At 36.7% G+C, this 13,548-nt stretch overlaps 1 protein-coding gene across 1 annotated transcript in view; it reads left to right on the top strand.

Moving 5' to 3' along the window:
• Positions 1-13,548, top strand: part of ARID5B (AT-rich interaction domain 5B) — a 173,317-nt gene that overhangs the window by 29,149 nt on the left and 130,620 nt on the right. The window contains exon 3 of the mRNA XM_010985777.3: positions 1,114-1,339. Coding sequence (XP_010984079.1) covers positions 1,114-1,339 — 226 coding nt within the window. The remainder of the gene's footprint in view (positions 1-1,113; positions 1,340-13,548) is intronic.

The following is a 13,548-nucleotide window of genomic DNA, read 5'->3' as shown; positions in this document are numbered from 1 at the left end:
TAGCCAAAATCACTTGTGAATTCCTTTTGTTTAATAGCTCAGAGACATCTTCCTGTTGTTGTTTGTCAAAAATACTTCTAAGATTTTGTAAGCTTAGGGGTTTTCACAGATAAGCTTTCTTCAGAAATGTGAAGTAAAAGAAATGAAAGAAGTTTGTTCCAGTTGAAATGTCAAATGCTTCAAATAATTTAACTTAAAACCCAGTGAGATGATATTCTTAAGCCTTTTCCAAAGAATCTTTGGGTAAAAGAGGCCCTCCTTGGCTCCACATATGGATATCTATTAAATATCTTGCTAGATTAATTCTGAGTCAGAAAAGTTGGTCGTTTCCTGGAAGCAATTAGAGATGCTTAAAATTCAAATTTATGATCCATAGGAGAAACTTAAATTTCAACTACTTTTCTTAGATTCAAAGGCTTTCTCTTCACCCGCCCTCTCGCCTCTTACCCCATATGTATTAAAAGAAGAAAATCAGTTCATTTCTCAACTTACAAAGTTTTTAAGAAACATGAGAATGTGTAAGTTTCTTTCAGTGGGAAGCACATAACATTTATGAAGTATTTCTTTTGGGATTACATCACAGTTTTATTTAATTTTAGGACAAAAGTTAAATTCAATATTTGTGTATAAGCCAAGGGAAAATGTACCATAAACATAGGAATTTTGGGGTGAGTCAGAGTTCCAAGAATCCCAGATTTACTTAGACCATTTATATAGAGACAGGCTAACCATTAGTCATCTAGTTCTCACTTTTTTACTTTTGTAATTAATTGCACCTAAAATTTTGCTTTCACCCAAGTGGTCAGATAGTGAGAATGAGCTTGGCAGCCGGCATTCAAAATGGCTATGAGAATTGCTACCCAATTTTTAGATACTTTCTAATCACATAACAAATATATGCTATAAGTTTTTCCTCAACTAGACTGTAAGCAGTGAAAAGCCATTGAAATGAAGTGAGTTATTAAAGGTTCTCTGTTACCGAAAAACACATTGTCTGCCTGCATTAGGTTAAACTACTCAAATAGTAATTTCAGATGAGCTTTGTTGAAAATTTATCATTTACTTCCAAACCACAAATAACGTTTTTTGTTTTTCTCCAACTGCCTCTTGTAGGATGAAGTCATTGCTGTTTCCGAAAAGGTGATTGTGAAGCTTGAAGACCTGGTCAAGTGGGTACATTCTGATTTCTCCAAGTGGAGATGTGGCCTCAAAGCTGGGTCGGTGAAAACGGAGTCCTTGGGAAGAAATGGACAGAAAGAAGCTCTGCTGAAGTACAGGCAGTCAACCCTAAACAGTGGACTCAATTTCAAAGACGTTCTCAAGGAAAAGGCTGACCTCGGTAATTATCATTTATACTTCTAAATCTAATGTGTGGGCGTATACAGTAACTTACTTTTTTTTTTTATTGAAGTATAGTCAGTTTACAATGTGTTAATTTCTGGTGTACAGCAGAGTGATTCAGTTGCACATATACATATATATATATATTTCATATTCTTTTTCATTATAGGTCATTATTACAAGGTATTGCGTATAGTTCCCCGTGTTATACAGTAGGACCTTGTTGTTTGTTTTATCCCTCCCCACTCCCTCTCCCCCCTGGTAAGTTTGTTTTCTACATCTGTGAGTATAACCTACTTTTTTATTGTGGGTTTTTGTGGAAAACCTGTCATCTGTATATCACATTTCTTTGACCTCAAAGGGACCTGGGAATATGGATGGACAGATGACTGGGTATGATGTTACTTGTTGGATCCTGGGACCTTCTATGTGTGGAGCCTGGGCTGGACTCTGGGTGGTAGTACACAAGCCTTTAGCAGCTCCCAGTTGGTGTCAAGGCATAAGACGTTAATCGAGGTGCCTAAAATTGAATTAACGAAGAGTTTAAATATTTGTTCTAAGTAAATAATGTGACATTTATTAATACCACATCAGAATTTCATGCTTTATGTGGGAAGGAAAGCAAAGTGAGTAAGGGAGATGAGTTAACTAGTGTGGAACAGAAAGGCAGTGTTACAGCAGTGGAACCACTGGTTGGCAATTTATGGCATGGGTTCCCTGGAGTTTTCACCATTTAGTGGTTACCATCAACTATGTTTGGTTTTTTTTTTTTCTTTCCTTTCTTCCCCTGTTCCACTATAGGTTTAAAGGAGAACTCGGGATTTGGAGTGGTTATTCTGTTTAGTGTTTGAATCCTGACTTTGTTCCTTACTTAGCTGCATGGCCTTGGGCAGATAATTTAACCTCCAAACCTTAGTTTCCTCATATGAAAAATCTGGAAACTTGACAGGGTCACTGGGAGATGTTGGATACAAAGGGTCTAGCATAGTGATTGGTGTATATTAGTGTATGGAGAGGGCTCCATAATTAATTCTACTGCTTTTTCTTAACACTCTTCTCCAGTGACACTTTTGTGTCCTTTCCTGTTTTTTGTTTTTGTTTTTGTTTTTTTCCCCTCTTTTGTTTGTAGCTCCTTGTGGTATTCACTGACTTACTTTCCTAGCGTTGCTCAAGACCAACGTTGTTGACTTCTGATTTAGACTAGTTATTTCCTCTTTAGGCAAAGAGGAACTTCACTTTTAACATATTAAGGCATCTTTTTCTTTCATTTTAGCACAGTGCTGATTTTCATAGCCTTATTTTATTCCTTAATATGACAACTTCCTTTTTTTTAACCTAGATTTTAACTACTACAACAAACATAGACTATTTATTTTAATTGGCATAAAGAGACTGAATAATACCCGTAACTGACTTGTCTTTCATGTGATTCTGGTTTGTGATGAGCTGTGTTGTGTTTTGGGAATAGCATTAATATTTTCTTGCAGTGTGAGTTTAACGATCAACAGTTTCCTGGCATCTTTTGGTAGATGTCAGATGGCAATATTGGGACATGGTGGCCTGATTGTCATGTGAATATTTAGAGAATTATTAATCCGGTGGTTTTCATTTTGAAACCAAAAGAATTTTAACAAATCTTCCTATACAGCCTGTTACACCCCCAGTTTTGTGAACACGCAATGACTAGCCTTCTAATGTGTAGTAATGCTGAATAATACATCTGTTGTGTTACTTGCCTAATACATGATCCAACTTGTATTGCTATTGTCTTATGTTTTCCTTAACATTAAAACCTTTCTTTTGTTTATTTGATTTTTTCTTCTTTTTTTTTTTTAGTTATGAAATATACTGTTACTAATAAAAACCTAAACAGGAAACCCACCAGGGACAAAAGGATGTGTAGATGGTTAAGCTTGATGTCACGCATATAAACAAGAGTATTTATAGCAGCGTTGTTTTGTGTTTAAAACCGATAGTTTATTAATGAATGAAAAGAAACCCAATCTCTTAATTTCATCAAAAGATTTAGAGGTTTTGATCTTCCTGAATTCTAAAAATGCCCATAACTAACTTTTTAATAATTGATTCCAGAAGAAATTGGTTTATAGTGAATATTGAAAGTACTTAGTGGTTTCTAAATCTAGTTTTTCATTAGACTCACTTAAGGAAATTTTTAAAATAATGCTGATTGCTGAGTCCAGCTCCCCTAGATTCTTCATTTAATAGGATTGAAACAAGGCCAAGGAATGTATACTGATAAAAGGCTCTCTAGGTAATTCTGATTTTTGTTGTTGTTGTTGTGGGGGCTCTCATTTGGGAGACAGCTCTACAGTTAGTGCAGAGGAAGGGAAAATAAGCAACAGGAGATTTGATTTGGAAGCTCTCTGGTGAACAAGAAACACCATGCGTTTTTTCCTTTTTTTTTTTTTTTAATGTAAAATACCCCTTTAAGGATAAAATTTGGGGCCTTGAAATTCTACTCAGTTGGTATGAACTGTGGGGAATTTGAGACAAATAGCTTTTGTAATTGGAATGCACACTGTGTTGTAATAATGTGGAAAGAGAAACAAAAACTTGCCTTAATGTAATGAGTTTCCATTATCTGCTTGATCTAAGGTTTACAAGTCTACATTGTGAGGATCTATACTGGGGAGATAGGGATGTCATTTGCTGTATGCATTCCTGTCCCAGCAACTTTCTCTTCAACCTCTTCCTTTTGCTGTCTGTAACATCAAAATATTTGTTGTCTTTACTTTTCTTTCTACACAGTGGTTTTCTTATCTCCCTTTCTCTTGGCCACACTGAAACCACTTCCAGTACCACATTGTTAATGGACATTCACACACTTACTAGGTTTTTCCTTCTGTAGAACCCTTCCAACTCCTTATTGTTCTTAGCAAAGAAAGAAGATGAACTCTGAGATTACTTAAGACCACCCCCCCTTTTTTTCTAGTGGAAGTAAGCAAAGATAATGGAAAGATCTCACCTTTCTGTGGATAAAATAAAACTCCAGTATGTTATTTTTTTAGCTGAATTATTTCATCATGTTAAGACATCAATACTAACAAAATAATTAGGCTGACTCTTAAAAAGAAGGGATTTTACCATATAAAAGCTAATTAAAGAACTCTTCTTGCTCAGTGTTTAGGCAGAGTAAGTTCCCTTTAATCCCAGTTTGTGTCACTTCCTGTCTCTCTCTGAATAGTAAAAAAACAAGTATGTTCTCACAAATGTGTGTCTGCCAGCAAATTAATACTCCACAGAGAGAGAGTCTGCCCCACACAGCAGCTTCCAATAACTGCTCTGATTCAGATCACAAGTCTTTCATTTTTTATCCCCTTCCCCTTCAAGGACAATATTTGCGGATGTCATGTTTGCTTTTTAAAAATCTATAGCATTTTTCTTTAAGATCCTAAATGGTGACTAAAAACTACAGATCTAGAGAGTGGAGGAATTAATAATCTTAAACAACACTTCTGAGACGTGTTCCGAGGGTATTCTTCCCCTCCCTTTCTCTTTGTCTTTTTCAAAGAAAGAAAGTTCAATATGAAACCAGTTCAAATTGTGACTTTACTCAGTGAGGTTTTTTTTTTTTTCAGACAGTTTCATACTGAAGTTTATAGAAAAAAGGAAAGAAAAAATAACTGTGTTAAAATAGAAGGGTTAAGGAATGTATTATTCATAAGCATAACGAACACAGGAACCTGTTTTTCCAGAAGAATTGGGTTGATTAAATCATTCACTACACAAGCCTCTAGTTATTTATTTTTGTCTTTAGAATTACAGTACTTAGCTTTTGTAATAAAGTGGACTTGATACCCATATTTGGTATGGCAGTTGAAACTAGTCAAATGAAGAATTACTTCATTTTACAAAATTTTTAGCAACTAAGGAATATAAACACTATCAGTTAAACATAGCAAACTTGCATCTTTTATTCCTTGGGCTATAGTTTGAAAAAAAAATCAAATTATTTTATATAACGCTGCTTCTTACAGAGTTCCTTTAAGTGAAGTATGAAAGCTGCAGTGTAAGCTTTATTGGCCTATAAATATGTCATTATAGTTGGACTACATTTATATGCTTGGGATTGTTGTTGAAGCCAAGAAAATATGTCTCTACAGGTTGACTTTTTATTGAAACCCTTTGAGGCATACAACAGCATGTATTTTAGGCCAAGGTTATTAAAACAGCATTTTCATTTTTTTTTTTACAGCAGACTCATTGTCAATTATGCTGCCACAAACTATCTGTGGATGGGCAGTTAGGAATGGTTTCATCTCCAAATGTGTCTCTAGAAAAAGAAAGAAGAGAAAGAGGAGTCTGAGCTGAAATTGAGAAAGGAGACAAAAAGATATGGGTGTGGGTATGGCTTAATTTAATGATGGGGTTTCCCTGAATTCAATTTCTGTTTCTAAAGTCCCATCAAATTGAGAGAGAATGGCTTCCCCTGGCCCTTCTGTGGCTGAGCCTTGGACTGTACTGTGAGGACCAGGCAGCATGGTGGTGGCAAAAGAGCAGTGATGGGAGGTCAGGAGAGTCTTGGCTCTCCCTGCCCCATAGATCTGTCACCACTGGAAAGGTCCCTGTATGTTTACACCTTCAGGTGCCTTTTATGTGCAGTGGGTAACAGTGTATGCCTTGCTTTACCGCACTGGATTTTTTAGAAGACTAGACTGAGAAAAAAAATTATCAGTGGAAGCATTTGTGATAGTGAAGTCTAAGATGGTATTATCATCATCATTTTATTTAGAAGGAGGTTCTGTATCACTGGGAGCTAGGCATTATAGCATTAGCTAATTTGTCTCTTACAAATTTCCCTAATCACATGTTCTAGTGATTTGGGGTAGGGTTTGTTCTCATTACTATCTGCCCCAATAGAAGACTATTATTAAAATCCTTCAGGTTCTTGCTTTTATATATATACAAACACATACACACACACATACACAGAAAGAATATAAAATTTGTATGTTTCTTTATATATAGATAGATATGTATTTATATTTTATATTACGTAACATTTCTCATCTTGAAAATTACGTCAAAATAAGCTGGGCCACAAGTGGCCAGTAGTGTAAATAACTTCTCTAGTAATTTTAGTTAGAAGTTGACTCTAGTCTTTGCTTGGAAATTCTGGAGGCCTTGTATTTCAAATGGTTGTTCAGATTACGTTTGAGTTTGATCTGTCAAGCTGCTTCCTGGGATGTGGATATGGGGAGGATTCTCACTTTGCGTTGAAGAAACAGTGTAAATGTGTCTAATCAGAAGCATGCTAAGGTGCTGACAGTTTGTCATAATAAGTATTTTTCACCTGAGACATGTAATGAACTTACTAGGATTGAAGACATGCTTCTTAATAGGACAGTCCTTTTCTTCTATCCTTCCTTCCTTCCTAGATGTAAACTTTATATGTATATTAAACAGTCTTGTGAGGATATTTGTCATTTATATTTTAACTTCACTGCTGAGCTGGCTATACTACTTTTTTCCTTAAGATAGAAGCTAGGGCGATTTCTTGGATAATATGTTGTTGAATTATTTTATTAATGGATATCATGAGGAATCCCTGCAGAAGGGCCTCTTCACTGAAACAGATTTGGTCTTTACACCATCCTTGAGTTCAAAATCAGAATCAGTTACATTTGAAGCTTATCAAAAATTTATAAAGACAATTTCCAAAGAATTTTCTCACAAGGGTCTCTGACAATATTGTTGTGTGAACAATGCATTCTTTAAAGAACCTAATCACAGCACAGTGATCTTTGGAGAAGCAGGCTGTCCAAATGCCAACATGGCTCTTCAAGAGGTTGCTTCATTTCATTGTAAAGTGACAGCCCAAAGAATCTTTAACAGGAGCAAGTTCACACTTCCAAGAATGTGTATCCAAGACATTCAAAACTTTGAAACAACTTGGTGACAGACCGTTTTCTAAGGACTTGGGAACACATAAAGGAAGTTACTCCATTTCATTTCAAAGTTAATATTCAGCTTGGCCATGTGATCAAACAGTTGAACATTGTCTTGAAATAATGGTAGAATGAGCACGTAAAAAGAGTGACTTGAATAAATAACAGTCATGTATGTTGCCTGCACTTAACCATCTCAGCTATACCTGCTGGAAGGGAAGTCTACAAACTCTACCCTTGTGTGAGCCAGTCAGCTGTGGGTCATCGACATTGCTATCTAGATAGCCACACTGCCTTCACTCAGGAAGACTCCTGAGTTAAGATCCTTCCATTTGGGGTTTTTGTTGACTTGCAAATCTTCAGATCTTCAAGTGTTTCATAGAATGATGCTTTTTAGAATGCCAGATTCATGTCTTTTGATAATGGACTGAAGGTAGTCAACTGAAGAGAAGTTTGTAGAATTACCTTTAGAGTTGGGAGATGTTGGGGCAGAAGCAGAAAAAAAGTGAAATTGTAACTTCAGTGCTATTTTTAGTATTCAGGTTACCAGTATTCACCTCTTGGATACAATGTATGAACAAGGTAAAAAAAAAAACAAAAAACCAACAAAACAAACAAAAAACCCTCATGCTTTTTGAGCATTTTTCGTAGAACTGCCAGGCTGGACATGGGTGTAGTTGATATTTTCTATCCCCTTTCCTTGAAATAGTCCTCAGTCCTCTCTTTATTTGGCTAAACACTCCCAGTTTTTTTTTTTTTCATTTTTTTCACCAGGATATGATTTCAAAATCCCTCCCCATCATGGTCAGTCACCCCAGGACACACTTTGGTTATTCTTCTACATCACCTTACCCATTTACGTTGTACAGGCTCATCCTTGCTAAGAACCCTAGAGCCAGACCATGGTAGACGTATCAGGCTTGGCACCCTCCACGGGGGATGTGACACTGACAGAACTATTAGAATCTCCTCCCCAGAGCTGTATGGCCTTGACTTTACTACTCCTTGGTTCAGAAAGGAGAGAAAAGATATTATTCAGCCATTACAGCTCCTGAAATTTAGTTACCTGTTTGGTTTTTTTTTTAACAGTAGTATTAAATGTAGACTATTATCAAATGAACATCATTGTCAACTAATGTGGCAGGAGGTATTATGGCTCCAGATCATGGCTGTGCCTTTCAAGCTTCTGTAGTTCCTGTAATTGTATATTGTAGTATTTAGGGTAGGACTTGCCCAAATGGTTTTTTTGCCTCAAAAAGATCCATAGTTGAATACCAGCTTGGTGTCCAGCTTTTTAAAAACTGTTCAGATCAAAAAAATAAAGTCTAACAAGTCTTCTTTAAATTACCATATGTGTTAGTTTAGTTAATTATCGTCTTCCTGGCTTCTAGCTGTTCTTGTTTTTTTAAATTTTCTGTTTCCTGGGATTTTCTCTTAGATATGGCCATAGAGTACCTGATCAATGATTTAAAAAAAAAAAAAACATGATGGAGAAGGCAACCAACCCATACTTTTGTTTCAGCTTCATTAATGAGATATGTTAATTTCACAGTGAAACATCTGTGGTAGTCACCATCTGATGGGAAGATTACCAAAGATGAAAGCAATTCAGCTATGGTCTGAGTCCTTTATTGTATACATGTCAGCTTTAGTTTCTGGTTACATACCTGCGGTCTATTGGAAAAGTCTTTTAGGTGGCCTTGGCTTCTTGCAAGTACATAAATTTCTGGTATCATGGATAGATTGGCATACTTGGAGCAATACTTCTATTTGAATGTGGTGATAGGAGTCTACTGTGAAGAACAAACTCGATTGGTCCACATGGTCTGTCAGATATCCTTGAAAAGCAACACTGAATCTGTGCCTCAGATGTGCTTTAAAAACGAAGTTTGATTCAACAGTTACCCATCCAGCTGGAAGTGCATAATGCTTTTATTTCCTCTTTTACTGTGACCCTAAAATATTTGTTTGCTTTCCACCTCTCATTTCTTTAGCCACTACACGATTCCTGACTGTAGGCCATTATTACAGCTGTTATCACCATAGCATCACCTGGGAACACAAAAGCACATATATCCAACATGGGAATTGATGTGGCTTTTCTGGGGGGGTTGTAAGAAGGTATTTGATGTGGGCATTTAGGCTTAATTCTCCTTAGTATTGATGCTGATTCTTCCAAACAGCCCGTTTATCTTTTAGAGTGCTTTAAATGTGAGGTTTTACTGCAAAACATTAATTTTCCTAAATGTCAAAGATCCACTCCTCTTCTCCCCTCTAACATTATGTGTGTAAGTTTGTACAGGTCACTGCTGAGCAAAGCTGAGGTTTGGACTTTACCCCGGTTTTAATAAATATATATTTTTAGGACAGATTGGAATAATGGTGGATTTTCAGAGGCTTTACAAAGTGCTTCATGCACAGTAGGGGCTGAGCAAATAGTGCTGCTGATTTGGGGTTTTCCTGGTTGCCTCGCGCTGTGTGTTCTCAGCTAATGAAGTGGCCTTGGTTCGTTCTTCCCTAAAATCCCAGAGGCGTGCCTGGCCTCGGATTCTTTTCCTTTGGACATCTCCACTTGCTTTTTAATTTTTTAATCATTTCTAACATCTTTTATTCTTCTGGCCATTTAAAAATACTGGCTTTCAGCTTGTACCCATTTCTTCGGTAACCTGATGCTGACTGGATAAAACACAAATGTTGTAGGCAAAGCATCCAAGGAACTATTTAGTCCCAGACTCCAGTTTTTTTTTTTTGAACTTGGATTGTTGTTTTTCTTATTACCAGTGTTATCCATGTTCATAGGAGAAAATGTAGGTGATATAAACAAAACACAGAAAAATGTAAGTTGCTTATTTTTTTTGCCAACCAGAAGTAACTGCTGTTAGCATTTTTTATATCAGTGTTGCAGTATATATGAATGTGTATATAGGTATGAATTCATATGCATACTCTTTGTCCCCATAAAAAAAAGTTTGCCCCCCACTACCATTTAAATTTGTACAAGTGTTATTACAACAGTTACCTCCATGTTGTAAAATACTCTACACTGTTTCTTTCTGCCTGCATGATGTTTCATTATAAAGGTGTTTCTATTTGGACATTTCAGTTGCTTCTGTTTTCCTCTATGAACTCTGAAATTCTTGTAACTGCACATATCCATGACTATTTCCTCATACATATGTAGGGGTGGAATTGCCACCTCAAAGTGTGCACAGAATGTTAAGACAGCCTATCTCTCTACCTTATCTCCTATCTTTTATGTAAACTTTTTGCTTTAGTCTAACTAGTCTGCTTGGTCTTCTTTCTCTTTAACCACATGCACCCACTCCCCTGCCCCCTAACCCTCCAGTAAGTTTACAATGGCTCATGCCTTGATTCATGCTTGGAAAGCCCTCTTCCAGGACTCTTACCTGTAGGAATTCTCTTTTTAAGATTCTGTTGAAGCCCATGAAGCCCTTGTTAGGCATCCAGCTCAAAGGATTGTCCCCACTTAGGGATCTCTTACCATACTTAGTGTCTCTACCACCTTACTGAGTACCTTACTCTGTAACTAGCAATATAACACAGTATCTTTTTTTGTGTGTGTGTGTTTATCTTATCTGCCTAGTAACAATCTTAACTCTCTCCTCTAGGCATTCTAACTTCAAAGCTATATTTAGTAGGTTAAGTAAACATGCGACTTTTATGATCAGCCTCCTCTGAAATCTCCAGAATTCTCTGCTCTGTGTAGCTGGGACACCTATGTGGATTCAGTGGTTGGCATGAGTCCTTTTCTAGCACTTCCTAGGACACCCTCTAGTGGAGCGGCGGTCTCATTGGTACCTGCAATGAGAAGCCACATACATTTGGTCCTCCATATGCTAGATGTCCACACCCATGGATTCAGCCAACCTTGGATTGAAAATATTCAGAAAAGAAAAGGAAAAAAAAATTCCAGAAAGTTCCAAAAAGCAAAACTTGAATTTGCCACATGCCAGCAACTATTTATATAGCATTTACATTGTATTAGCTTTTATAAGTAATCTAGAGATGATTTAAACTACAGTTGATCCTTGAACCACGCAGGTGTTAGGACGCCAACCCTCAGTGCAGTCAAAAATCTGGGTAGAACCTGTAGTCGGCCCTCCATATCTGTAGCTCCTTCTCTTTCCCAGTTCTGTGTATCCAAGGATCCAACCAACGTTGGATCATGTAATACTGTAGTATTTACTATTGGAAAAAATTCCTGTGTAAGGGGACTCACATGGCTCCAACCCATGTTGCGCCAGGGTTAACTGTATACAGGAGGATGTGTGTAGGTTATGTACAAATACTACACCATTTTATAGAAGGAACTGCCACATCCTTGGATTTTGGGATCCTGGAGCGGGGTTAGGGGGTGGTCCTGGAACCAATCCCCCACAGATACTGAAGGACAACTATACTTGTGTTATTTAGTTTCTAACAATTTTTGCCTTACTGTGTAGTCAACTCATTCTGTGAAACTTAGAGAGCTTTTGAATGTGCTCAAAGCTAGCCTGCTAGCCTAGGGACTTTTGGTGGTCTTGTAGGAGTTTGTTGTGTGTGGACATTTTACGTATTAATCCTGGTTCTTATTAATTCCTTTCTTCCTCATGGGAATCTTTTTCATGTTTCAGGATTACAGCAGTTACAAAAATGTTCAGGGATATAAACAAATCTAGACTGGACTTGCTCTGCCTTATCTTTTTTATTATCGGCTTGTTTATAATCTGGCTTTGTTTTTTTTTAGGTAACAGGTTATTAAGGAGATGGTTTTAGCACGGCATCCAATACTTCTTATTCTAGGCAGTTGCACTGTTTTAATCCTCAACACCCTTAAATTGGTTACTTGCTCATCACGGTGGAGGTTATCCCCCACCTTCAAACCACCCATTCTACTTCTTGGGGTCACAAAGGAAGTATTCTATTAGGCACTACAAAAACAATGCTTAGTGCTTGGCCTGTTCGCTCAGTAAGAAATAAAACATTGTTTTCATAGCAGTCCTGATAATAAGGCAGATTTCAAAGCACGATGAAACGTATACTTTTCTAGCAGAGAAAAACCTATAGTTACCTGGCTAATTACCTATCACGTGATGGCTGTGTGTAAATACAGGCTTTTCACATGTGCAGCCTCTGTTAGTCTTTTTCTCTTTTAAACTGAGAATGCTCATTTAGTTCCCATTGTTTTGTATTAATGTTTTTAACCAAAGATTTAGAAGAATGAACAAACACAAGAGCTATCATTTTCAGATGGCTTCTTTTTGACCAATGTGCTAAACTTTTGAGCAAGGACTTTCAAATAAGACAGACCTGAATTCAAATCCTTGCTCTGTAAGCTGTATGACCTTAAAAATTTTAATTCTGCTTTGACTGTTTATCTGTAAAATAGAGTTAACAGTACCTGTTTCATGGGACTGGGGAAGATTAGATTAGATCACCTATCAGGGAGCATTTAGTCAAGAACATTAATGTCTTTTCCTCTTTCCTTTAGAAAAGTAAACTTTATAAAATGCTGTTTTCTTCCCTAAGAATATAAAGTGGGCAATTGCAACCTAAATACAGTAACATGAAGTAACAGGCATCAACTTCTACTCATATTGCATTTATCAACAGAGCGATTAATTCTGTGGTCACCTCTTACTTCAAAGAGGTAAGGATATATAATCGTACAGCATTCTTGGAAAGAGAGGAAAATTGGATGTTGGGTGAGCATTTGTAATATCTCACCCATGCCTTTTGGATAATGTTAAATCTCATACAATAATAAAATCTCAGGGTTGATAACATAGTTACAAAATTCTAGTTATGACCTCTTTATTGCACTTACTACTTCTTTAATGTCCTCTGCAGAAATCTTGATTAGTTGAGTTTTGAACTTTTTAATATTTTCAGCAATTGAGGGAACTTACTGCTTTACAGTTCCAGTCCATCTTTGATCCATCTGTGTTAGGAATTCTTACTTTTGATTAATTAAATTAGAAATGTATGGTTTATGTATAAACAATTGTATTAATGATGCACTGTTGTTACTAGTTCTATTCTTGGAACAGCAGAGAACAAGTCAAATTGTTGTTGTTCTTGATAGCATTTCAAATCTTTGAAAATAACTTCCTCCACCCTCAATTTTCCATTCTTCAAACCCAACACCAACAACCTCCATCCACATTCCTTATATAGCAAGACTTCCAATTCCTCCACCTTTCTGGTAGCCCTCATCGAAAGAAATCTAAGTTGTCCCTGTTACTCTCAGAGAATAACTACCTGTGTCTTCTGTTCAGAGAAAAGGCAATACTTCAGT

Source organism: Camelus dromedarius, chromosome 8 (genome assembly GCF_036321535.1).
Source record: "Camelus dromedarius isolate mCamDro1 chromosome 8, mCamDro1.pat, whole genome shotgun sequence".
NCBI classification, from domain to species: domain Eukaryota; kingdom Metazoa; phylum Chordata; class Mammalia; order Artiodactyla; family Camelidae; genus Camelus; species Camelus dromedarius.
The sequence above is the reverse complement of the archived record's forward strand: the minus strand, read 5'-3'. Positions and strand labels throughout refer to the sequence as shown.